The sequence below is a fragment of the Lissotriton vulgaris genome, chromosome 12 (genome assembly GCF_964263255.1).
Source record: "Lissotriton vulgaris chromosome 12, aLisVul1.2, whole genome shotgun sequence".
NCBI classification, from domain to species: domain Eukaryota; kingdom Metazoa; phylum Chordata; class Amphibia; order Caudata; family Salamandridae; genus Lissotriton; species Lissotriton vulgaris.
The window spans coordinates 803,187,629-803,214,979 of NC_141700.1; the positions used below are offsets into that span (position 1 = coordinate 803,187,629).

At 48.1% G+C, this 27,351-nt stretch overlaps 2 protein-coding genes across 3 annotated transcripts; one reads left to right on the plus strand and one right to left on the minus strand.

Annotated features, from left to right (window-relative positions):
• Window positions 1-1,038: 1,038 nt before the first annotated feature.
• Window positions 1,039-7,303, minus strand: LOC147678789 (uncharacterized). Its single transcript, XM_086946243.1, has one exon. The coding sequence runs from the start codon at window positions 7,054-7,056 to the stop codon at window positions 1,744-1,746; it is 5,313 nt and encodes a 1,770-aa protein (XP_086802369.1). The 5' UTR covers window positions 7,057-7,303; the 3' UTR covers window positions 1,039-1,743.
• Window positions 7,304-7,409: 106 nt separating this feature from the next.
• Window positions 7,410-26,312, plus strand: LOC147678790 (uncharacterized). Of its 2 annotated transcripts, XM_086946244.1 has the most exons (3): window positions 7,410-7,641; window positions 15,554-15,803; window positions 23,016-26,312. In XM_086946244.1, exon 3 carries the CDS (start codon window positions 23,839-23,841, stop codon window positions 25,672-25,674), a length of 1,836 nt encoding a protein of 611 aa, XP_086802370.1. In that variant the 5' UTR covers window positions 7,410-7,641; window positions 15,554-15,803; window positions 23,016-23,838; the 3' UTR covers window positions 25,675-26,312. The 2 variants fall into 2 exon arrangements, with proteins under 2 accessions (XP_086802370.1, XP_086802371.1); XM_086946245.1 differs by lacking the exon at window positions 15,554-15,803.
• The last annotated feature ends 1,039 nt before the right edge of the window (window positions 26,313-27,351 follow it).

Here is a 27,351-nt window from a genome sequence, read left to right on the forward strand (position 1 = left end):
CATAAAATACGGCAGAAGCAAAGGGTCACTCAAGTCACCCACCTTTCCACGACAATGACTTAGAGGACCCGCATCTTTACACCAAGGCCCCCATTCTGAGTTGTTGGTTCTTTTCGGTAGGCTTCACAAGCACAAGTTACAGGTTTTGTAATAATTACCTAATCCTCAGAATTTACTGTGGAAAATGCCTACTTGTACATTGACATTTGGGAGTTGGTGGTTCCACAATCTGCATGTTAGATCCTATAATAAACGGTTTTACTTGTGCCAGGTTGTAATAATTACAATGCTGTGGTTATTCTATATTGCTGGGTGTAATAGTTACTCCTAACCCCACTAGGGCTGGTGCATTCATGAATCAGGAGAGATATGTGATTGGACAAGAGAGGCATGGGCAGCAGAGGTGACAGGAATTTGTTTATTTTGCCCTAATAAACTTTCTTTCCAACTCCACACACTGCTTTCACTTCCCTCTTGCAGTGCCTTTGCTGGTCCAGCCTATGGGCTCTTGGCAACAATAAAAGCATCCAGAAAAGCATGGCATCATGTACAGAGCCCCAATTTCACAGAAACTCTATTTTCTAGCACAAGTTTATGCCATTGGAGAAATCCCCCCTCCCCAAAGGAAACCTATTTTGGGTAGAGACATTGAGGGGCTACATATTAAATGAGAGTGTGTTATCAAACATTTATTGTGATCTGGAGTCGATGGTGCGGCACTGATAGTATTACGCCAGGAAATAAGCTAAAGTACCGATTGCTCTCCACCTGAGCATCTCAGAAGAGGTGGGTGAGCTCTGACAGATAAACTACATGACTTCCTACAAACGTGCGGGAGTGCACTAACTAATGCAGTTACGAACTGCCTTTTAAATTTGATAAGCTTTAAACTACTTTCAGTATTGGTCACAGTTTCAAAGCAACTGTGGTGCATTCTGTACTGTAAAGATTAGTGCCTTTCCCATTCCTCTTTCATTTCATGAAGCAGTCTAGTTTTGTCACATTTAAGTAGAAAGAAACATCTTACTGCAAGCGATATAAACTGTTTTCAATTTTTTATATTTGTGATATAACCACAACTCTGAAATACCATTTCACGGAAATATCCCCATGTGTAAGAAAAATATACAGCTCCTGACAAGAGATCATACATTTTGTTCTGAGGCTTATGTGGTTCAACAAGGAACAAACCAAGTCTTTTTATGGGCAAAGTTCCCAAAGGGTATACACTCGGTAATCTAGTGCAACTTCTGCAAGTACTTGCTTGCACCGGAAGAGAACCAAAGCCTTGACCATGATGGCATACCGCGTTTGTAGCAGGCTCACATGCTCTGGATTGACAGAATACTGTTCAAGAGAGTAATGTACGGAGAGATTAGAGCCACACACAAACCTCATAAAACCTACTCCTAGCAGTGTCATCTAAAAGGAATCCAGAAGAATGCCCAGCAGCCATCGAAGGCTTCACATTTTCTCAAAAACCTAAAGAAACTTTAATTGTCTGTCCAGATCAGACATTTGCCAGACTTTCTTCTACAGTGAACACTGTCTCTTCTCAAATTAATGTACTTTTGGATCCTCAAGAAATGCACTCATGTGTTCAAAGCTATTCTTCATCTTGATGCTTTTGAAATATGGGGCACGGTTTTATCCACAGTCTTAACTCTCTGGAGTTGGTTATAGATATGCCTGTGGTTAAGAAAGCGGTTTACAACGGTCCCTCCATTGAGACTTGCTTATAGACTAATCTGTGCCTGATGGCAAAGACATGCGAGGCAATGGCTGGTTGCTACTTTTGTGTGTGGACTTTTTCCTGTGTTGCGAGGAAAGAGGTGGGTGCAATCTTGTCTTTTCAAGTGGAGGCTGTGAATCACTAAGGGATGAAAGCACAGGGGTTGTTGTAAATGCACACTGGCTACTGTCCTGAGAGAACTTTTGGTTAGCCCGTTCTAGTGAACAGTGTTTCTTAGACGTGGATTTAGACATTGACTGACGTCTTGTCTTCAGGCAAGGAAGGCTAGTGTTCTGAGACAATTTAGCTGATGCTTTATCCTTTACCAAAAGAGAGTGAATCCAATCCTTGGGAGAATTTATGGAATCTTTGTTTGCCCGTTTAATTTGGGAATCATTCTTAGAAGAAGATAGATAACGGGACCAGTCAGTCCTCTCTGCTGAAGAGTGGCCACTAGTCCTCTCTGTTGAAGAGTGGTCACTATCCATGGAAAATGGCAAGTGCTGTATGTCCTTCAGGGATGGGATACTGGACTTGGCTGAAAGTATTAATTCCTGGCTTGTCTTCACTGGAGAGTGGTGTAGAACTGAAGACCTACTTCTTGAGCACAAGGTTCGCTTTGAAGAACGACTCCTTGATTGCAGGGACTGCCTTCTCAAACGCAGAGACCGACTCCTCGAGCGTACGGACCGACTCCTCGAGCGCAGGGACCGACTCCTCGAGCGCAGGGACCGACTCCTCGAGCGCAGGGACCGACTCCTCGAGCGCAGGGACCGACTCCTCGAGCGCAGGGACCAACGCCTCGAGCGCAGGGACCGATGCCTCGAGTGCAGGGACCGACGCCTCGAGCGCAGTGACCGACGCCTCGAGCGCAGGGACCGACTCCTCGAGCGCAGGGACCGACCCCCCGAGCGTAGAGACCGACTCCCTGAGTGTAGGGACCGACTCCTCGAACCCCAAGACCGACTCCGTGAACGCCGAGACCGACTTCTCGAACGCAGAGACCGACTTCTCGAACGCAGAGACCGACTTCTCGAACGCAGAGACCGACTTCTCGAACGCAGAGACCGACTCCGTGAACGCAGAGACCGACTCCGTGAACGCAGAGACCGACTCCGTGAACGCAGAGACCGACTCCGTGAACGCAGAGACCGACTCCGTGAACGCAGAGACCGACTCCGTGAACGCAGAGACCGACTCCGTGAACGCAGAGACCGACTCCTCGAACGCAGAGACCGACTCCTCGAACGCAGAGACCGACTCCTCGACCGCCGAGACCGACTCCTCGACCGCCGAGACCGACTCCTCGACCGCCGAGACCGACTCCTCGACCGCCGAGACCGACTCCTCGACCGCCGAGACCGATTCCTCGACCGCCGAGACCGACTCCTCGACCGCCGAGATAAACCTCTGAAGGAAGGCGAGAGACTCCTCGACCGAGTCAAAGAGCTAGAATGCTTACTTGGTGTCAGACGGCTGTGCCTTCTTCGTGGAGAGCTTAAGGAAGGTGATCTGCTCCTACTTCTCGAACTGAGACAGTTATCTGCATCTGGCCACAAAATTTGCATCTCCTTTTTGATCTTCTCCATGAAGGAGTCTATATCTTCATCACCCCCACAGGGTTGAGAACAGTGCTCCTGAGCCATGTTAACATCATGTGTAGTCTGTAGGTCATCCAGCTTTTCTACTTTTGGAGTACATAATGCATCCTGACTTTTAAAGCTAAAATTAGCCAAGACAGAGTCCTTCTGTAAAGTGTACGGTGTGCGTTGAGTAGCACTGAGAGGAGCACAAGGATTCCAGCCATCGTTGATCGGAACAGCCTCAGCAGGGCTGGAGGTACTGCGATTACGAATTGGAACCACAAAGGGGGTTCCTTCAGAAGAATAAGAACCACTAACTGATGTCGAAGGTCCACTGGATGAAAAGTCATCTGTCAATTCATCACCCTCACAGGTTTGAGAACAGTGCTCCTGAGCCATGTTAATATCATGTGTAGTCTGTAGGCCATCCAGCTTTTCTACATTTGAAGAACAAAATACATCCTGACTTTTAAAGCTAAAATTAGCCAAGACAGAGTCCTTCTGTAAAGTGACAGACTCAGCAGGGCTGGGGGCACCGTCATTATGAATTGGAACCACAACGGGGGTACCTTCAGAAGAATAAGGGCCACTAACTGATGCTGAAGGTCCACTGGATGGAAAGGCATCTGTCAATTCATCACCCCCACAAGGTTGAGAACATTGTTCCTGAGCCATGTTAACATCATGTGTAGTCCGTAGGCAATCCGACTTTTCTACATTTGAAGAACAAAATACATCCTGACTTTTAAAGCTGAAATTAGCCAAGACAGAGTCCTTCTGTAAAGAGTAGGGTGTGCGTTGAGTAGCACTGAGAGGAGCACAAGGATACTGGACATCTTGGATGGGAACAGCCTCAGCAGGGCTGGATGCACCGTGATTATGAATTGGAACCACAAAGGAGTTTCCTTCAGAAGAATAAGGACCACTAACTGATGCTGAAGGCCCACTGGATGGAACGGCATCATTCAATATAAAGGGAGACTGGACCATTATTACTGGTGAGGATGGCCTCAATCTGCCCTCTTGCTGAGGTATTTGGGGATTACAGGACACCTGATAAGATACTGGAGACTCCTGTAGATACACTGGTGGTTTAGGAAGAGCATGTGGATTAGCTAGTTGGCCATGAATTACTTCAGGGGACATAGGTGGTATTGGGTGTTGCACTGAGAAACCCTGTGAATGTGCTGGTGGGCTGGAGAACTCATGCATTGGCGTAGAGGTTGGCAAGAAGTACCTCTGTTGGAGTGTTGGTGATTCATTGCTCTTCATCGTGGGTATATGGAGTATGGGACGGAACACTGGAAGCCCTGATATGTGCAAGTGTGGTACAGGAGGCCTTAGTTGGGGCACAGAAAGAAATGGAAGGGGGCCTGGAAATGTCCTTGGCATTGGCGGAGGTTGCTGAAGCATCTGTAAAGGCAGAAGAGACGCATACGAGACCAGAGAAAAACGTGGTTGGGATTTGGATGCAACAGGAGACATCGGGGGTGGCATAGAGTCCACTGGAAATTTCTCTGGGGCTGCTAGTTCCTTATGCGGCACTGTGAAACTCTGTGGACTTCTGCAAGGCCAAAGAAAGGCCTGTTGGTGTTCCTTCACGTGATCATCTATTGTGGGTTTAGCCTGTGACAATTCTGGCTTGGGGGTCTCTCCTTTCTGATGTTTAGCCACTGGAATGTCTTTTGAGAGCTCAGCTTTTAGAGTCTCTGCTTTTTGGGCTCCTGCCTTTGGTAGTCCTGCCTTTGGCCTTTCTGTTTCTGAGGCCTTTGCCTTCTGGACTTTCACCGTAAAATAATCTGATACTGGAACTTCTGCTTTTTGAGTCTTAGTCCTCAGTGTCTCAACTTTCACCTTCTCTTTCTTTAGAATATTTGATTTTAAGAGTTCTGTATTTTGTGTTTCTACTTTCAGGAATTCTGCTTTCTGGGGCTCTACTTTTGAGAGCCCTACATTAGGAGGCTCTGCTTGTATTGGCTCTTTCTTTGAGGAACCTAGTTTTGAATGTTCCATTTTGATGGAGCCTTGGTTCTGTTGAATCATGTTCTTCACCTCTCCTCGATCTTGTAGTTGATTCTGCTTTTTCTCATGACCCCTACTTCCACTATGAGGTCCTAGTTTCTTGTCACCTTTTGATAAATTCGACTTCTCTTTCACAAAGTGTCCTTTCCCTTGCTTCTGGGGTGGCATGGAACTCCCTGGGACTATACGTGATGGTACTGGCTTATGCGGCACAGGGGGTCTGTAAGGCTGAAAAGAGCCCTTCTGGTGCACCAGAGACACTGACTGCAGCTTAGATTTCACTTGTAGGCCTTCCTTCACATTAACTCCTTTTCCCCCTTGCTTCGGAGGTGGCATACACGGCCCTGTGGGTGTATAAGGCCGAAAAAAGTCCTGCTTGTGCACCGGAGACACGGATGACAGCTGAGTTTTCACTTGTGGGCCTGCATTTAGAAGAGCTGAAGTTGGAACCTCTGATTTTGTATTCTTAGTACTGAGAGTCTCTGCTTTCACCTGCTGATTCTTTAGAATCTTTGCTTTTGGGAGTTCTGTCTTTGGTGGTTCTACTTTCTGGAAAACTGCTTTTGGAGACTCTACTTCTGAGAGCCCTGTTGCAGGAGGCTCTGCTTTGATGGGATCTCTTTTTGCAAGACTTCGCTTTGAAAGTTTCATCTTCACAGGGCCTTGCTCCAGTTGAGTCATGTCCTTCAACTCTTCCTGCTTTTGTAGTTGATGCTGCTCCTTCCCATTGTTCTCCCCTTTATCTTTTGATGGTTTGGACTCCTTTATTTTCACACAGTGTCCTTCCTGCTGCACACAGTTTACTTTAACCAGTTCGCGAGTTTCTTTTCCTGGACATGGTTTCCGTTTTTTCAACAAACTCGATCTATCAGTACCAAAGCCTCCTCTTCCAGTTGCACAGCTTCCTCTCTTGGGCATGCAGTCTCCTCTCCCTGGTCCATATTCTCCCCGTCCTGATATTCCATCCCCTCGTCCAAACCCAATGACATTTTGTGGAAGGCACCAATTTATCTTCAGAGGTCCAGAGTTTCCTTGCTTCGGCCCAATGTCTCCTTGGTTGGGACCCCAGTTTCCTCTGCCAGTGCCAGGGCCAAAGTCTCCTCGGCCAGGGCCAAAATCTCCTCGGCCAGGATCTCCTCGGCCAGGGCCAAAGTTTTCTCGGCCAGGGCCAAAGTCTTCTCGGCCAGGGCCAAAGTCTCCTCGGCCAGGGCCAAAGTTTTCTCGGCCAGGGCCAAAGTCTCCTCGGCCAGGGCCAAAGTTTTCTCGGCCAGGGCCAAAGTCTCCTCGGCCAGGGCCAAAGTTCTCTCGGCCAGGGCCAAAGTCTCCTCGGCCAGGGCCAAAGTTTCCTCCGCCAGGGCCAAAGTCTCCTTGCCGGGGACCCCAGTTTATTTCCTGATTACCGTATCCTCCGGGTCTGGGCCCCCAGTCTCTTCCCCGGCTCATATGCTCTCCTCGCCCGGGGCCTTGGGTGCGCCAGTCAGGTCCATGGCCGCCCCTCCCGGGCACACAGTCGATGGGTATAGGATTGAAGCCTCCTTGTGCTCCGGAGATGCAGATCCCTTGTCTTGGATCCTGTGCTCCTCCCCAACGGCCAAAGTTCCCCACTGAAGGGCCACAGCTCCCCATGGAAGGGCCACAGCTGCCCATTGAGGGCCCACAGACCCCTGGGCCGGGCACGTGGCCTCCGGGCCCTGTCACGTGGCCCCCGGGCCGGAACATGCGTAGATCCCGGCTAGGCCCCTGTTCCTCGACGCTGGGGCGGTGCAGCTGCCGCTCCCACGCCCACTCCGCCCCGGAGCGAGGTCACCTCGCCCAGGCTGGCAGCCCAGTCCCTCAACCCTTCCGAGTCAGCAGGAGGGACACCCCGCACCGGAACCGGCCGCAAGCCTGAGCCCGAGGGCCGTGGACGTGAGGTTCCTCCGGTTGTCACCGACCCAATTCCCACTCCAGAAGCCTCCAAGAACCGAAGGCAGCGAGGGCCAATCGGAAGAGACGGTCACACTGATCGACAAGCAGAGGAGCCAGTAGAGGAAGGGCTTGTATCTCGCCTACTCGATCAAGCATACGATTGGACAAACGCACCTCCACTCGACCCGGAAGACATAGGCGTCTGCGCTCCGGAAGTCACGAGCCAGCCGCCTGCGGGCCGCTGCTTCGGCATCGCTGGGCCTGGGCTCTCCGGGAGCTGGGGCCCGGGGGCCGCAGCGAGCTGCACCGGCGGACCGGGCATCACCGTGGGTGGGACCGGAGGCGGCGACCGTCTGTGAGCGGGATCCCCGGTGGCCTCCTAGACGCGCATCTGAAGTAAATAAAATATCAGCGGGGGCCACAGACATAGAGATAGGACTAACGGCCCAGTTAGGGCCCATGACGTCACTGGGCTTCTGTTTACAATGACATTCTATAATTCAGGACTTCCCAACGTCGTAAATATGTATTCCCTTTTTATAGCGCAAACTCTATTCCTGTACGCAGTTTTTTTGTGTTTGCCCCTTCTTTTTTTAAATTTTAGTTTTTTAACTATTCCAATTGTATTTGTAACAACGGCGTGTTAGGGCAGCTTGAAGGTGGGAGGCTGCTGGTGAGGAACTTACGGTTTGTGGCTCCTGGCCTTTTTATAAACTATTGTTACGGTGTTTAATTAATTTTGGGGCATTTCTGTTCAACCTTGCCTGATTTTTTAAAAATAAATTTGTCCATCTTTAAATGTTTTAATTCTTTCTTGCACTTACCTACGAGTGTAGTGGGACCGGGCTATCGCGCCTATTCTCCTCCTGCTCTCCCGATTTGGGGGTCCGTCCGTGCAAGCGGACCCACCATCTTGGGAGAAGCGAAGTGGCGATCTAGTCTCCCATGACCTACCAGGACTCGCGGAGACAAAAGCGGATGCTGGCGCGTGCACGCAGTGGGTACGCCGGCGGCGCGCCCAAGGCAAGCCCATTGTTATGTTTATGATGCTGGTGTCCTTCCTAGGACACCGTATCAAGTGTGCGCATCAGTGTCCCTGTGTGGACACTGTACAGCAGTGAGGTCATCAGCTGGAACTGTCACGCTTGACAGTTATCAGCTGACCACCGAGCTGGCAGGCGTTCGCTCCGACTAGTGTTGGAGCATGTGTGTTGATTCATGGTAATAAACAGAACTTGACCAAACTTACTGCGTTGGAGTTCTTAACAAGACTGGCGACGAGGATGGGATGTGTTATGTTTATGATGCTGGTGTCCTTCCTGGGACACCGTATCAAGTGTGCGCATCAGTGTCCCTGTGTGGACACCGTACAGCAGTGAGGTCATCAGCTGGAACTGTCACGTTTGACAGTTATCAGCTGATCACCGAGCTGGCAGGCGTTTGCTCGGACTAGTGTTGGAGCATGTGTGTTGATTCATGGTAATAAACAGAACTTGACCAAACTTACTGCGTTGGAGTTCTTAACAAGACTGGCGACGAGGGAACCAACACAGAATCCACGCGCCGAGAAAAAAAAGAAAGCATTTAGAAGAAATGACCAGCGATCGGAGTGAGGAAAAAAAAGAAATAAGGACATTTTTTTTGAAGAGGAAATGCCTAAGAATTTGCCATGAAATGAACAGGTACCTTCAAAGGAAAAATGTACTGTATGTAGATATCGTCAATTAAAAAAGTGAAAGACTTTTGACAAAGCTAGTACTGAGCAGTGAATTGAAGCACGCATGGAAAATATTGAGCAGTGGAATTTAATATAATAGCAAGCGTCTTGCATTGTCACGAAGAAAAGTTGTGAGAAGAAGTAATCTGCCGATATTCAAATTTAATGTATCAAGAGCTTTCTGGTGTAAACATCAAGCGAACATACTGTGATGTGCAAGGTTAGAAGAAAAGAGGTTGCGGTGTGTAAAAAAACTCTGAGGAACTGAACAGGCAGATGTGAGCAACCGTCAAAAGGAACTGCCGTGTACAACTGTCAGTTTCAGGTGAAACCGTCGACAGCTGATGGTGACGTCATCACGCCTCCAAACTGAACGTGGCGGCCATTTATAAGGAAATTTAAGGAAGCATTAAGGAACGGTCAAGTCTTCAAGCGCTCGTCGAAAACGAGCGGAGAATCTGAGAAAAGCAACACGACACCTCAGCACATTCAACCGGAATAAGGAAGGCATACTAAAGGTCAGCAAATTAATTTGAAAAGGCATTTTCATAAAAAAAATTGAGCAAGCAGTTTAAAAAGATTGTGCAACAACCTGAATTCACTTTCCATAAATCCGCAAATGAAATAAACTATAGTAACTGGATAAAGAGAAGTGTGCACATTGAAATAAATATACAGGAACATTATATTAAAGATAAACAACTGAGCAAAAGATAAAAACACAGTGAACTTGTGCGAGTGGAAATTTTTATTTAAAATTTCAAAGACTAAGGTTTATTACATTGTATTACACTCTTGTAAACAAAGTATTAGATTCAACTAAAATGGCATCTGGCTGCATTTGGAATCTCTCGCGCCCAGAATCTTTTCTGCGCGCTGGTAGTGAACCAGCATTAAAGTGGGAAGAGTGGAGGGAATATTTCCTAAATTATATTGCCACTCTAGAAGAAGATGATGAAATAAAACCAGAAAAGAAGTACAAAATGTTAATGCACAGTCTGGGGGCAGGGGGAATTAAGGTGTATAATTCAATTAACAAAAAGATAAGAGCAGAAAATGAAGGAGATGCATTCACAAACGCAATTGACGATTTAAATACATATTACAAACCAACAGTCTGTGTGGGAGTAGACAGATATAAGTTTTTTCACAGAAAACAGGGAAAGGAAGAGACAATAGATGATTACGTCTCCGCACTTAAAAATTTGGCAAACTGCAGTTTTGGTGATCTCCATGATGAGTTGATAAGAGATCAAATTGTGATGCAAGGCTCTAATGAAAACATTCAAGACAACCTATGGGCCATGGGGGAATACCCACTACAGAATATAATAGATATTGCAAGAAAAGCAGAACTCACTGGAAGATGTGCTAAGGCGGTACTTAAAGAAGACAAAATAAAGAAGGAAAGTGAACATGTGAGTAGGGTATCAGACCAAAGAAGTTGGAAACCTGGAAAGCAGAATTGGAAAAAGAAAGACACCACGCAAACATACAGTAAAGCAGAAACACGAAATAAGAGATAAAGTTACCGATGTTTGAGCACAGCGCACATGGCATACGATTTTAAATGTCCTGCCCGTGAGGCCAAGTGCACATTCTGTGGTCTAATTGGACATTTCATATTATTTTTGAAAGTAGGGGACCCCTATATATTGGACAAATTTTACTTGCTATACATAGGGAAGAAACCTAATTGGACATTTCAACAAGGTGTGCAATAGAAGAAGACCTCAACAGGTGAAAGTAGTAGAAGACGAAGAAGATGGGTTTGAAGAAGATTCAGATGAAGACATCAATATGTATATACTTAACATTGACGACGAACAGGATAAGGACAGTAGAACTAAATGCAAGGCAAAAACAAGAAAACCGGTATGTGAAATGACAATTGGTGGAGTGGAAATAAGCATTGAAGCGGATTCTGGTTCACCGTACACTATTGTAAATGAAAAAGTTTGGAGCACAAAATTCAAGGAAAAGATTGGAGAAAGACTTAACAAACCAGATATTGCGATAAAATCATTCAACGGATGGCCTATTGAAATATGTGGGTACAGAAGACTAAAGTTCATTTTCAAAGTCAGAGAAGCAGATTGTAAACTTTTGACCCCAATCCCCAAAACTTTGTAACAACCGTTGCCAGCAACAAGGGCATTGGAGCAGTACTCACGCAGAAAGATACCAAAGGAGTGTAGTGCACGATTGCATTTGAGTCACGATCCCTAACGGCGGCAGAGGAAACATTTTCTGTAATAGAACGGGAGGCTTTGGCCTGTGTCTGGGCACTTGAGCACTTCCGACAGTACATATGGGGTAGAAAGGTCAAACTTTATACGGACCATAAACCCTTAACAAAGGTGCTCACCACTAAGGGGTTATACACAGCATCACTATGGTTGGCGAGAATTTCTATCCGTCGGTTTGATTACTTCTATGACATACAATATATTCCAGTCGTAAAGAACGTGGTAGCGGACTATTTAAGCAGAATGCCACTAGCAAATAAAAACAACACTGAGACAAAAGATGTGGACGAGCCGTGTGTAGCAAACATATGGGAGTGTACTGGCGGAATAATGAAGGAAAGGTGGCTGATGGAACAGAGCAAAGACAAGGACATGGAAACAGTAATGCAAATGATCAAAGAAGGATGGATAAGCAAAAACAAATTGAAGGAACAATTGAAGCTTTTTTGGAAAGTGAAAGACGAATTATCACTGGAAGATGGACTACTAGTGAGGAGCGGAAGGTATGTACCACCTACAGTCATCAGGAAGATAATACTGGATATATGCCATGAGGGACACCTAAGCATAGCAAAAACCAAAAGCAGGGTAAAGAGCATGTATTGGTGGCCGGGTGTCAGTCTGGATGTGGAGAGGAAAGTAAGGAATTGTAGTTAATGCATGGATTCTGACAAAACCCAAGTAACATTCAAGCCACCGCTACATCCCATACAGTGTCCATCCATGCCATGGAAGAGAATAGGCATTGACATAATGGGGCCTGTGCTCAGCGATGATGAACAACAATACATAATCGTCATAATTGTACATTACACCAAGTGGACAGAAATAAAGATTACAAAGAAAGCAGACACAGGGCATGTGGTTCGATTCCTGGAAGATACCTTCACACGCGAGGGACTGCCTAAGCAGGTGGTGAGCGACAATGGAGTGCAATTCACATCTGATTTATTCAAGGATTACATGTTGAGGCACAACATCGAACATAAGACAACGTCACTCTACCATCCTGCAGGAAATGTAGCAGTGGAAAGATTTAACAGAGTCCTCAAAGGTATCATCCACATATCAAATTCTAACCAGCTGGACTGGAAGAAGGAAATACTGAAGATGTTGTGGGCCTATAGAATAACACCATGTGAAACAACAGGTCACAATCCATTTGAACTCATGCTGGGGCGGACTCCACTCACAAAGGACAATGTGGGCTGGGTTAAGGCTGCTCGCAGAGTACACTGGTCGTCAAAGGTAGTGAAGGAGAGGCTAGCTCAAGCACAATCCAAGAGCAAGAGCATCTATGACAACAAACACGGATGCAAGGATGTAGTAATCAAGGCAGGTGATGCTGTCAAAGTGAAGAAGAGCGGACACATTGGCAAGGGTCAAGAAAGGTATACCAAACCCTTGACTGTACAGGAGGTGTACTGTAACTCCGCGCGCTTAAGCGATGGCAAAGTCTGGCACTTCTCAGCTCTTTCTGCCTACAAACATCCTCCGGGTGAGATGGAGGTAAACACACCCATCGTATCTAATGAAGAACAACACGGGGTACAGGGAACAATACTTTTCAGACACTGAATTGTACTATGAATGGCCAGCACGTTCAGTAGAGAGGAGTGGAAGCTGTATGTTTGAGGACACCAGGCCAGAGGACCTTTCAACTGATCAGGCCCGACCAGAAGGCGCCAGACGGAAGTTACCTACTATTCCGTTGTGTGAGCCTGCACAACCAATCGACAGAAGCAGGGCAGGAAGACTTTTGGGACCACCTGTCAAACTCATGGACTATGTTTGTGAATAGAGGAGCCTTATGCGCCTTCTTGTTTTTGTTGGTCTCATTCCCTAAGGGGGAGGATGTGTTATGTTTATGATGCTGGTGTCCTTCCTTGGACACCGTATCAAGTGTGCGCATCAGTGTCCCTGTGTGGACACCGTACAGCAGTGAGGTAATCAGCTGGAACTGTCACGTTTGACAGTTATCAGCTGATCACCGAGCTGGCAGGCGTTCGCTCCGACTAGTGTTGGAGCATGTGTGTTGGTTCATGGTAATAAACAGAACTTGACCAAACTTACTGCTTTGGAGTTCTTAACACCCATCTGCGCCCGTCCGCACCAAGGACGCGCCTAGCGTCAGGTACGCTGCCTCTTTTGGGATGGGATTGGGACCAGTTGTTGGGTACAGTCTTAGGTGCTACACCAGTAAAGAACTGAATAACATTGGTGAGTGGGGTAGTGATATGGGGGCTCTTCTGTGGTCTGACACTGCTTTTCCTGTGTCAGACTTTTTGAGCCGGTGGGCTCCTCTCTTATGATGCCCACGCGAACGTGCAGCGGTCACACGCAGCGGGAGCGCCGATTGTGCGCCGAAGACGCGCCAAAGGCAAGCCCGTCTGCGCCTGGACCGCGCCCAGTGCCAGGACCCCTGGCCCCCGAGGCTGCCAACCCATCCGCCGGTCCTACGACGCAGCTACACTCAAAGCACTCAACCCCGGCCGAATCTCCGGATGCTACCGAGCCACCCCGAAACGCTCCCACGTACCCTTCTGCTGCCGAGCCTGCAACTTCTCCTGCATCCGGACCTGCACCGCACCCGCCAAGACGAGCACCAGCAGTAACCACCTGAAGTGCATCCTGCTCAACACCCGCTCCGTCCACAGGCACGCCGTGGAACTCTGGAACCTCCTCAACACCACTTCTCCAGACGTCGCCTTCCTGACAGAAACCTAGATGAATGCCTCCTCAGCACCCGACATTGCCATCGCCATTCCGGACGGATACAAGATCACCCGGAAGGACCGCGTCAACCAGACTGGAGGAGGCATCGTTATCGTCCACAAGAACACCATCCGCATCACGACCAACTCCGACGACACCCTCTCGCCGGCCGAACACCTTCACTTCCAGATCCACACCGACCCCAAGACAACCCTCAGAGGCACCCTCATCTACAGACCCCCAGGACCCGCACACAATTCAGCGAAGACATCGCCGACTTCATCAGCCCACACGCACTCCCCTCCGCTGACTACATCCTCCTCGGGGACCTCAACTTCCACCTGGAGAACAACAACTGACGAAGCAGACATTTATATGATACCAAATACATATGTTTTCAGGCCTATAGTCTTCTTTGAACTACTAAAGAAAGACACCAGCAGAAATCCACAGAGTGGTCGCACGCTCTATTCTGTGTGTCAGTCAGCTGCAACGTGCAGAGCGAACGCAAGGCTTCCGAGAAATGACATGCCAGCTTCCAGCTTTTAGCTTGCTATTGCCAAACCTCATATCTTTCAGTAAAAGATGTCGACATGACATGACCTGCCCTTGCTGGTCAAATACGTGCAGAACCCACGTACACTAGAAACGCTGATTTCACCTTTATGGAAAAACCCAATTCTGCTCTTGTAAGATGACACGTGGGTAATGTAAGCACACTTTCGAGCCTTAAAAGGGTATCACACCATATGTGCACTTCACTGATTGGTCTAGCAGGTCATACCCTCATCCAGATTACGTATGCTATGATGCCCATCCTGTGGGGGCATATACCTATAAAATGTCTCTGCACTGTCATACCAATTGGGCACTCAGTGAGCTTTTGCTGAGGTCTCCGTGTGCACGTATCTTGCATTGTGATTACTTTCTAATTGGGTTCCCAATAAATCTTGCATACTCAAACATGCTGAGAGCGAATTGTTTATTGAACTGTTGTCATTGATCTTTTTATTCTTGCAGCTAATCATTGAGGCTTCAACATTTGGTGAAGAATGCTGCGGGCCCAATACAGCTGACTGGCTACACCGAGGAGCGGACACTGGATCGGACCCTTTTGGCACCCTTCTGAGGGCGGGATTTGAGGTGATAACGTTCTGTTTGTTTATCTCTCCCCGGCCTGGTTGGTTGCTGGAGGGGGTCGGATCCTGTGGATGATCCGTGTGTGACCTCTCTGCTGTCTTTGGTCTTGTCCTGCTATTTTTTCGCTCTCGGCACGCTTGTGTTGTGTTTCTGACTCTGCTGACTCTTCCTACTCTTGGCTCTCTATGTCTGACGAGGTGTGCCTGTGTCCTGGGGATATTTACAAGGCTTGTTCAGACTCCATGTCTTTCGTGGTTCCTTTTCTGATCGCCTTCTTCATTCTGCTGTTTCTGGCTCTGATGGTTTACGTGTGTTTTTGTCACCGCACGACCCGGGAGGTAGCTCCCGTCTAGCTCTCTTTTCCTTTCCTCCAGCCCTCGGCGCCGTTGATCTTTCTGACATTCTGTGCCACGGGCGTGTGTTCACCTCTGTCATTGCTGCCTGAAGTCCACTGCCGTCTCTCACATACATTTTTTTTATCTTATAGGGTCTGACCTTGGTCCCCTGCGTTTCCTGGCTGGCTGGTGACGGCAAGCTTCTGCAGGATTCCTGGCCAGCAGTAACTCTTTGGTGACTTCGTGTCAGTGGGCTCTTGGCCAGCCATTGAGGGCGAAGGTCTGCAACCCCTACCCCGCCGCAGAGAGTCACCGGCAGCTGGGATGCGGGATACCATCGCCAGACCATTCCCAGCGGGTGCAGTGGACGTCGGTAGGCTCTAACAGACTGGACGAAGCCCGGTGAGTACACTTGGGAGGGGACTTTAACCCTCCGGTATTGGGTTGTAGCAGTTGGCCCCTCATTGTGAGCTGTGGCAGTTTGTGCTCCCCTGTGGGTGGTAGCAGGTAGCTCGCCGTTTTAGGACGTGGCAGTTTCGCTCCCCAGATTGGCACACAGTATTTGTGCCTGTTGAGTATCGCGATACGAGTGGCCAGGTTGGCTACTAGATTTAGTTTATACTGTGTATCTGATAGATTGTGATTTTATTTGTTCTAATGAGCTCTGGCCTGGGTCCAGCACCATCGCACACGCGCAGCTGGCCTAATATTTTGGCATTTATGAGGAACGCCCCGGGCGCTCCTGGCTCTCTTGCTAACGCCAGTCGCCCTGCCTGGGTTCCGCCTCCACCCTCCCCCTGGAGACGTCCACCTAGGGGCCAGAGTGGTTCTAGGTTCGTGCCAAGGGGATATACTCGGCACGAGGAGGGGGGTGTGACGCCTAGTACAACAGTGTTTCTTTTCTCAATCATTATAGGTTTCATTGCATTTTTTTATTGTGTACTTGTGATGTGCTTGGCCTATGTAGTGGCCAAATATTGCTAGGAACGGATGAGTATTTTGTTGGCTAGGTCCTAGGTTACCATTGCCGGCTCATCCATTTAAACCGTATATTAAGAACATTACTGAAGGAGATCTGGTAGAAAACATCCATCTCACACACCCAGTTACCAACGTTGCCAAATAAGTACTCCCGCCCACAATACCCCTGGCCTCGGGAAGGGACTGGCTGGAAAGACCGATTAAAGTGCACCTCCCTAAAAATAGAAAATTTGATGGTTTCTGATAAAAGTTCTAATATTCCCCTCACTTTCTTTGGGACTAAGTACAGCAGACCCACACACATTCTCTGCACAGAAGGGTTTTTCTACAGCGCTGCTGCGTAGGATCCCCGTATTTGTCCTAGATGTTTTTGTGATTGACTGAACAGAGTGAAACAATTCACCACTATCGCTATATCGTTGAATGCCAGCACCCTGTGGCACAGCCGCACACAGGGTCTGTTTTCCTATCTTACCTGCTTCTCAGGCCGTCAAGGCCCAAACAAACAAAATAGGATCTGGCTTCTTTCTCCCTTGTGAAAATGCTTCGGTGAATTGGCGTACATGACCTGTTGGGGTGATTGATGTATGGCTTTCTTGTTGCCCTCTTGCAAATACTGTACGGCTGAAATATAAGTGAAGTATTTGTCAACCTATTGTGTCACATGTTACTCTATTGACGTCCACCCCGCAACCCATTTGTCTGGTATACTTGAACAGTTATTTGTAAGCGGTTAGGACTAGCTGCTACACACGACTCAACCATGGGAAACCTCAATAGTAAAAAGAATTTAAATACGACTCAGCCAGCCCCACCCAAAAAAACTCACCTGCATATAATGTAGCTATAAAAAAAGGCTTAAGCTCAATAATGTACACACATAAGTGGCACGATCTGACATCTAAAAATAAGGATCTCCAATTCCCATGCAATGGCACATATGACATGGCCAAACTATCATACTTACGCCAAATGTTAAATATAAAAGGAAGGAAGATTAGAAGTTTAGAATGGGAGGCGTACCATCATTGGGACTCCGTGTTAAGCGATATGCGTTCAACGAGCGCAGTAAAATCTAAAGTCCACAGCGAACTTATGGAAATTAAAAAAAATATATTACAGGCAAAATTGGAGGGGAGATGGAGAAAAGAGCAATTAGATACAATAGGCGCATTCCCATGTGTACAAGTTAAAGAAGAAGAGGCAGAAGACCAAGTCTTAGAAAATATTCTCTTGGGATGCCTGGGCAGTGATTCACTGCAGCAGGTACCTGAGCCAGAACACACTGAGCTAGCTCCCGGGGAACGAGACGCAGCCATAACCTTTGTACGCAGAGCATTGAAAGATAAGGTTGCGAAACCAGAATTGGAAGCTATCCAAGACCTGGCTACGCTGAAATTGATGAGAAAGATAGCTGTCAAAGCCGCTTCAGATTACAACGAGAAGAAAAATAGCGTTCTCAAACAATGTATTAAAAAACAGATTAAAATACCTAAGCTAATAGACAGTCCGTGGCAGCAATTATTTGAGGATGGATCACAGGATGACTCACTCAGCAAACAACAATGGCATTCGCTAATATGGGATGCATTTACATATGTCCATCACACAGAACACGACATTTCCACACTAGAGCAGTGTTTGACAGAAACAGAGCCAGCTCCAGAGAACAAAAGAAGAGGCAGTTTTGGGGGAACGGTGGGAGGGGCTTCAGCATCAAATCCAAATTCACCAAAACTGATGTTAAAAAGTGATTCTTTAAAGTGTCAGGCGCTACTACAGCAGCTTGTTGAGGGCTCACTAACTGTGGACTCTTTTATAAAAAACCAGCATAGGAGATATTTAGAGAAGACACTGTCCTTAGCACGCGCAGAGTTAATGAACAAAGCACCCCAGGCCCACTCAGCATATGCAAAGCAAGCTGACGCCCAGACGACCACAGGTAGTCGTGCCCAACTTCCAGAAAAATATGATTGGGAGGTAGGGAAGTTCGGATTCACAGACCCAGATTTAGTAACATGGGAGGAGTCTAAGTTGCAGGACACGCTTGAATATGCTATAGATAAATTGCAGCAATGGAAGCAGCTAATCCACACATGTGCAGTAATTGACGTAGCCCACTCCCTGGCCCACTCCATCGCCGCGGCCAACACAACAGGCAACTCTACAACAACAGAGGCCCCATCACTTATTATGCCCCTACGAGAGATACCACCACCACCTGGCAGCGCGCCAAACGATGTAGCATATGTTTATGTCCCATGGTCAAGGCAAGACATTAGCGCCTTCAGCAGAGACTTCCCCCGTTTACGCGAGGAGCCCAGGAGATGGTACGAAGAGCTTAGCAGAATGACATCATTAGGAGGTTTACTGTGGCGCGACCTCGACACGCTCTTTAACATTATCATCCCAAAAGATCTGTGGGAGGATTGTAAAAGAGCGATTGAGTGGCCAGAGGCTGAACCAAAGCGGGGGAACGGAGGGACACCAGGCCCAGAGGTAGATGAGTTATACAAAAAAGTAGTGGGACATTTGAAGGAGAGGGTGCCGGAAGATAGGGTTGATTGGAGCAAAATTACAAGCACCAAACAGGAAAAGGATGAAAGTGTGAATGCATACTTTGATCGCCTCCTGCAAGTATATAGGCAGAACAGTGGATTGAAAGACCCCATGGGAGATGCAATGCCAGCTCTGGTAACTACATTTGTACAAGGCCTCGCACCACCCATCAGGACACACCTTCAGACTTCTTTCGTCTGTTGGCAGCAGGAGAAAATAGAAAAAGTGCTGTCAGCGGCGAAATATTGCGCAGATTTCCAGGCTAGCGCTCAGGCAATGGAGACAGAAAAACTGAAGAAAGAAAAAGTCAGGTTAATGGTGGCACAGGAACGGTTCTATAGCAATAACAGAGGCAGGGAAAGGAGCAGGGGGGGGGGGCGAGGCGTAGGAAGACAGCAGACCGGTAGGACACCTTCCTTACCCCGCAGATCAACCTCCCTGCCACCCCAAGGAACAGCATGCTTCTATTGCAAGGATCCTAATCATTGGAAAGCAGATTGTCCAATATTAAAGAAAAGAGGTGAGGACAGTAGGTACAAACAGAACAGCGGGCAACAGGGCAGACACCAGCACGCCAACTACACTCAGCACACAGAGTACAGAGACAACACGCCACATGAAAATGAGTCCCAGCAGCAATGGGCAGGAGGGGAGGGATGGACTCCAGTAACGAATGACTGGCCCCCACCCCCACCCCCACCACCATTCTAGGGATGCCTGAAAGTGGGAAACTGCGTGATAATAACAGCACCAGCAATATTAGTAGATCAATCCGGACCATATGTAGAGGGAGAGGTATTGGGCAGGGTTGTTCCATTTCTAATTGACACAGGGGCTCAAAGATCAATGCTGAAGGCACTAACAACGCCTGAAGCTCCACTTTCTAGGACTACGATAACCGCAGTAGGCATGACTGGCCAACCGATTACAGAATACCTTACTGAGCCACTACAGTTTGTAGTAGGCACGATAACAGTGCACCACCAATTCATCCTTAGCAGGTTCTGCCCCGTGAATTTGCTGGGGAGAGATCTGTTATGCAAATTACAATGCACCATACACTGCTCACCAACAGGGGTCTTTTTAGAGAGCAAGGCAAATGGTTTAATGGTACAAGCATTCATGACATGCCCCGACCTCCAAATACCGCCAGAATTACGACATTGTGTGCCGCCAGAGGTCTGGGCAACAAGTGCCAATGACGTAGGGCGGGTATTGAACTACCCACCGGTACAGATAAAACTGAAGCCAGGGGCAGTTCTCCCAAGAGTGCCACAATACAAAATCTCAAAAGAAGGGGAGGAGGGCATCGCACCAGTGATACAAGACCTCCTGAAGCAAGGAATTTTAAGGGAGATTCAATACAGTCAATGCAACACCCCGATACTTCCTGTGAAAAAAGGATCCAAGGGCCCGAACGGGGCCCCTGTCTATCGATTTACTCAGGACCTCCGAGAATTGAACAAAATAGTCTTACCATCTTTCCCAGTGGTCCCAAACCCAGCGACAATATTATCTAATATACCTGTGTGGGCTAAGACTTTCACTGTGATGGATCTTAGCTCCGCCTTCTTCACAATCCCCTTGCACCCTGATAGCCAACACTTCTTCGCCTTCTGTTTCCGACAAAAAAGATTTTGTTGGACACGGCTCGTTCAGGGCTATACAGAGTCACCATCCATTTTCACACATGCCCTAAAAACAGATTTAGACTCCCTGGTACTGAAGGAGGGATCCACACTTATCCAGTACATTGACGATTTGCTATTGGCCTCACCTTCAAAGGAGGCTTGTGTGAAGGACACCATCGCTGTCCTATGCCACTTAGCATTAAAAGGATATAAAGTCTCCCCAAAGAAGTTACAGTTTTGCCTCACCTCTGTGAAATACTTAGGCCACGAGTTAACAGAAGGAACAAGGAAGCTGTTGCCAGACAGAATCTCGACAATAACACATTTTCCCAGACCCCGCACTCAGAAGGAAGTTAGAGCTTTCTTAGGAGTTGCAGGATACTGTCGCCATTGGATACCAAACTTCTCTCTCATTGCAAAACCTCTGCAGGCACTGACACACAAAGGCATACCTAACATTGTACCCTGGTCACAAGAATGCGAGGCAGCCTTCAATGCGCTGAAAAGGGAATTAGAAGGAGCCCCAGCATTAGGAATACCAGACTATGGGAAAGACTTTCATTTGTTTTGCCACGAGAGGGGGGGGTGCTCGACGGGGGTCTTGGCTCAGAAACATGGAGCTTTCTACCGCCCCGTGGCATACTATTCTGCCACTCTAGACCCAGTGGCTGCAGGGCTCCCACCGTGTCTGAAAGCAGTAGCTGCTGCAGCACTCGCCGTGGAACAATCAGACAACTTAGTGCTAGGACACACACTAGTGCTGCACGTGCCCCACGCCGTGGACACACTTCTGACATCCACTAAGACACAGCACCTCACAAATGCACGCCTCACCAGGTATGAGTTGGTACTCCTGACACCACACATTATCATCAAGAGGTGTACCACTTTGAACCCTGCATGCTTGCTACCCACGCAGCATGAGCTGGAAGACTTTGACTCAGATGATTCCTTCCATGATTGCGCATTGGCAATAGACAGGCACACTAAGATACGACCGGACCTTAAAGACACACCGCTCCCAGATGCTCAAGGGGATCTATTTGTAGATGGGTCATGTTTAAGGGATGACACAGGAGTACTACAAGCATCCTATGCAGTGGGCACAGCAACTAAATTGTTGGAAGGAGGGAGACTGACAGCAGCAAAAAGTGCACAAGCAGCTGAACTTGTGGCACTCACCAGAGCATGTGCATGAGCTGAAGGGAAGAAAGTAAATATATACACGGACAGTCAGTACGCCTTTGGGGTGGTCCACGATTTTGGCCAGTTATGGTCAATGAGGGGGTTCCTTACATCAGCAGGCCAGCAAATACAGCATGCACAATTGATTTGTGACCTCCTCCAAGCACTGCTATTACCTTGCAAGGTGGCCATAATAAAATGTGCTGCCCACACTTCATCAAAAGACCCCATCTCCAGAGGCAATGCCTTCATTGACCAAGAAGCAAAGAGAATAGCGCTTACAGGTTGCGAGCAAGCTATGGTACAACTAGTAGGCAACAAGACAGGCACAATAGAGGATGAGGGTTCACTGCATTTTGATCCAATACGTATTCAGAGGGAGGCAGCTGACAGTGAAAGAGAGGAGTGGAACCAACAGGGATGCAAACAAACTGAAGAGGGGCTATGGGTAGGACCTAATGGCAGGATATGCTTGCCTTCAACCATGCTCCCTTCAATGAGTAGATTGTTCCATGGACCCTCACACGTGGGGCGGGATGGCATGGTCAGGTTATTCTCCCAGTGTTGGTACAACACGAAATTCCGCCAGACAGCAGAGAGGCTGTGCAAGCAGTGTGCTGTCTGTGCGCAGTACAACACTGGAAAAGGTATCCCAACTGCGCCTGGCCACTTTCCACCCCCCCATGGACCATTTGAAAGCCTTCAGCTTGATTTTATAGACATGCCCCCCACCCAGTCATATAGGTTCGTTTTGGTAATTGTTTGCATGTTTAGCAAATGGGTAGAGGCCTATCCCACCAAAAATTGTGACGCCCAGAGTGTGGCAAAGTGTTTACTCAAAGAGCTACTACCCAGATTTGGGGTACCTTCCGTCCTGGCATCCGACAATGGTCCTGCATTCATTTCCAATGTCATAAAAGGGCTTTGCAAGGGATTGGCAATAAAACAAAGGCTACACTGCGCCTATCACCCGCCGGCGGCAGGGGCTGTCGAGCGCAGAAATGGAATTTTGAAAAGTAAAATTGCAAAGATCTGTGCGTCAACTGACCTTTCATGGGTAGACGCGTTGCCTCTCGCACTTTTAGCAATGAGATGTACGCCAGACAGAATAACAAAGTTAAGCCCCCATGAGATCATATTCGGCCGCCCCATGAAAATACCAGGGCATATGTCAACAGCCCCCCTGTCAGTAATGGACGACTTATTGCTATGTTACTGTAAAGAGTTAACACATGTCTTACGTTACCTCCACTGCCAGGTGCTGACGTCCCTTCCAGATGCAGTGACACCGCCACCCCATGATCTAAAGGCTGGTGATTGGGTTTGGATCAAAGCCCACACACGGAGAAACTGCTTGCAGCCGAGATGGAAGGGGCCAAAGCAGGTCATCCTCACGACGGCCACAGCTGTGAAGTGTGAAGGCGTAGCGTCGTGGATTCATGCCTCACACACAAAGAAAGTAACGGGCGGAGAAAAGACGCAACCGATGCAGGTGGCAGCCACCGGGCCCAGCCAGGGATACAACCTTCGCTCCCACAGCAAACAGAAACATGACCAAGGGAGTTAATGATCAACGGGCTGCTGGCTAAATGCAATGCTCCTGACAAATAGACTTCGATCTGTGTCAATACAAGCCTGCGGACAACGGTCCAGGATACAATTAACTATTTTATGTCCAGGAAAAAACATAACTGCAACTCTGACCCTCCTGGTGCCGAGGCCTCTATTGCTCAGTGAGCTGATACATTTGATTTTCAATGACATTTCCTTTCCGGCGAGCCAAGAGCAAATTCCTGAGCAAGAGTTAACAGACCTACGTTTTGACATTCTCAATAGTTCTATTTTTGCGATACAGAGTTCTGGTTCTAGCATTATTCAAAACCTTGAACACCATCCATTGTGCCGCTTTTGCAACAGAGATCACTGGTCATAGACCTGTTCGAGACATTGAAACTGAGAGAAGAGCAGTGGGTAAATGCTTGACTCTAAGGGCAAGCCAGCATAGCGCCAAGTGGACCAACTTAGGGCCTATTCACAAGAAGATTGCATAGCATAGGAAAGGGAGAGATTTGTACAGAGTCATGCAGTCCACTGAGAGACATACATGTAATTGGAGAGCAGTGATTCTTGCAATATTGTTACCGATTCCAGCGGTGATAGTGACGGCAATTATAATAACGTATTCTAATGAGCTTGAAATACCACACCTCAATGGAAGGGTGGGGGATGGTAGTGATGGAACTGAGCCAACGAAAATACCAAGAGACTATGAACAAAATATAACAATGAACATTACTGGTGTGGGGGTGGATGTGAATAAAGGGGACAAAGAAGGATTGTGGGATACCTACGAAGGGAACCAATATGTGGAAATGTTGAAACTGTATGTGACAATTTTGAATATATCTGACTGCTATGTTTGCACCCACTTGCCCACAGACACCACACACAGTTTAAAGTACAACGTCCTGCCATTATCCAAATATGTAGGCTGTGTCCTCTTGCGAGACATGTTCCAAAGTCAACACGGCATGTTTGCGTCAGTATCGATAGGTACACCCTCATCTGAAACACTGACTGTTGATCCCAGCGGCAGCCATGGCTATAGCTATAGCAGGAAGACAACAGACCCCCCTCCCAGACCTAAGAGGATCCCTTGTATGAATATGCAGCCAACCAAGGGAGACTTAGAGATGCTAAAGGGATTTGACAGGGCGTCCAGAAACAAGGAATGGAATGGCAGAGCAGGTTGGGATGACATAGAAACAGGCCACTTGAAAATACCAAGGTTCAGGGTAGGGGAAGTCCCAGCCCCCTCCTGCATCCTCAAGGAAGAAGTAGTAACACCCAAGAGAGTGCCGGTTATCCCAAAGGGGGCTACCAGAACATGCACCCTATCAGAACTGCTGTCCAAAGACAATTGGAAGGAGTGCATCTCATTTGGATGTACCTTCGAGGAGGTTGCTCAAGGAGAGCAGGGCCTATTTGATTGCGAGGACAGGATAAACAGGATAAAAGGCATACCACCCATAAAGGCAGTTCCCAAGATCTACATGGGAATGAGCAGCTGTAACCACACAACTAGGCTAACTCGAGTTAGGAGTCGTGACGAGCCGTCACCAGGTCTGGTAGGTTACAAAGGCCTTTTCTTTGTTTGTGGTCCATGGGCATACTTCTACCTGCCCCCAGGATGGTATGGAAGTTGCTACTTAGCCTCCATCATCCCAAAAATGACCCACTTCACAAAATTAGTGCCAGCAGAAAAACCAGAGATGACACTGGCGAGGGCCAAGAGAACGCCCGCTTGGGTAGACCACGTGTTAACAGGTGTTGGGGCAATGGTTCCAATACTAGGCAATATCTATACTTCAGAACGGATACACCAGTTGTCCAGGATGATTGAAGATCTAGCGGACTCTACCACTGACGCCTTAGGGAACATAACAGAAGAGCTCACCTCCATGAGGGCTGTCGTAATTCAGAACCGGATTGCTCTCGATATGATTCTGGCAAAGGAGGGAGGAGTCTGTTCCGTCCTCCATGAGGCATCTTCCCAAGCATCTCCCCTGGCTCCGAGCCAATGCTGTGTATTCATTCCTGACAACAGTGGGAATATAATAAAAGCTATTAAAAAAATTAAAGATATAAGAGATGAAGCCCACGGGATACATACAGGTAGTCTATGGGAAGAGGTGATTAAGTGGTTCACCGGCTGGGGATCATGGATACTTGAGGCAGTTATAATAGTGATAGCAGCTATTTTGACACTGTGCCTCCTGATAAGAATATGCCCATCTTGTTGTGCAGCAATTTTTAGGTCTTGCGCTAACTGCATATTCAGGAAAGGTGGTTCACAACACCACACTCACAAGGATGAGGATGAGGAACAGGAGATGATAAAGATGAATGACTTCTGATTAACATATGATTTAGTATCAGATTTGGGGATGACGAAGCAGACATTTATATGATACCAAATACATATGTTTTCAGGCCTATAGTCTTCTTTGAACTACTAAAGAAAGACACCAGCAGAAATCCACAGAGTGGTCGCACGCTCTATTCTGTGTGTCAGTCAGCTGCAACGTGCAGAGCGAACGCAAGGCTTCCGAGAAATGACATGCCAGCTTCCAGCTTTTAGCTTGCTATTGCCAAACCTCATATCTTTCAGTAAAAGATGTCGACATGACATGACCTGCCCTTGCTGGTCAAATACGTGCAGAACCCACGTACACTAGAAACGCTGATTTCACCTTTATGGAAAAACCCAATTCTGCTCTTGTAAGATGACACGTGGGTAATGTAAGCACACTTTCGAGCCTTAAAAGGGTATCACACCATATGTGCACTTCACTGATTGGTCTAGCAGGTCATACCCTCATCCAGATTACGTATGCTATGATGCCCATCCTGTGGGGGCATATACCTATAAAATGTCTCTGCACTGTCATACCAATTGGGCACTCAGTGAGCTTTTGCTGAGGTCTCCGTGTGCACGTATCTTGCATTGTGATTACTTTCTAATTGGGTTCCCAATAAATCTTGCATACTCAAACATGCTGAGAGCGAATTGTTTATTGAACTGTTGTCATTGATCTTTTTATTCTTGCAGCTAATCATTGAGGCTTCAACACAACGACCGCAACACCACCACCCTGCTGGACAACCTCGGACTCAAGCAACTGGTCAACACCCCCACCCACTACGCCGGCCACACGCTTGATCCAGTATTCTCATCCAGCAAGCACATCACCTTCAGCCACTCCATAGGACTTCACTGGACCGACCACAGCTGCCTCCACTTCAGCTTCAGAAGAACCACGACTCATCACCACCCGCAACAGGTTCCCCACAGGAGCTGGAGCAAGATCACCGCCGAACAGCTCACCATCTCCCTCAGTCAGAACCCACCCGCCAGCACAACTGACCCCACCGAAGCAGCACGCAACCTCACGAAGTGGCTGTCCGACTGCGCTGACCCAGAAGCAAGAAAGCCTCCTGGTTCACCAACGAACTCAAGGACTCCAAGAAGAAGTGCCGCACCCTCGAGAAAGCCTGGCTCCTAGACGAGACCACAGACAACATGACCGCCCTCAAACACTCCACCCGCAAGCACCACCAGCTTATCCGCACTACCAAGAAGAAATCACTGAAGGAACAACTGGACAACAACACCCACGACAGCAAGGAACTCTTCAACATCATCAAGGAGTTCTCCAACCCCAGCACCGGCAACAACGACATCACTCCTTCACAAGACCTCTGCGACTCTCTCGCCTCGTTCTTCCACCGCAAGATCGCCGACATCCACAACAGCTTCGGCGCACTATCAACGCCCCCAACCGTCGAACCAACGCCCTCCACCACCACCTCCGCACCTGGACCACGGTGACCACCGAAGACACAGCCCACACGATGAACACCATCCACTCCGGATCTCTGACCGACCCCTGCCCCCACCACGTCTTCAACAAGGCCGACGCCATCATCGCACCCCAACTGCGGGACATCATCAACGCCTCCTTCAGCACCGCCACCTACCCGGAGAGCTGGAAGCACGCCGAGCTCAGCACCCTACTGAAGAAACCAACAGC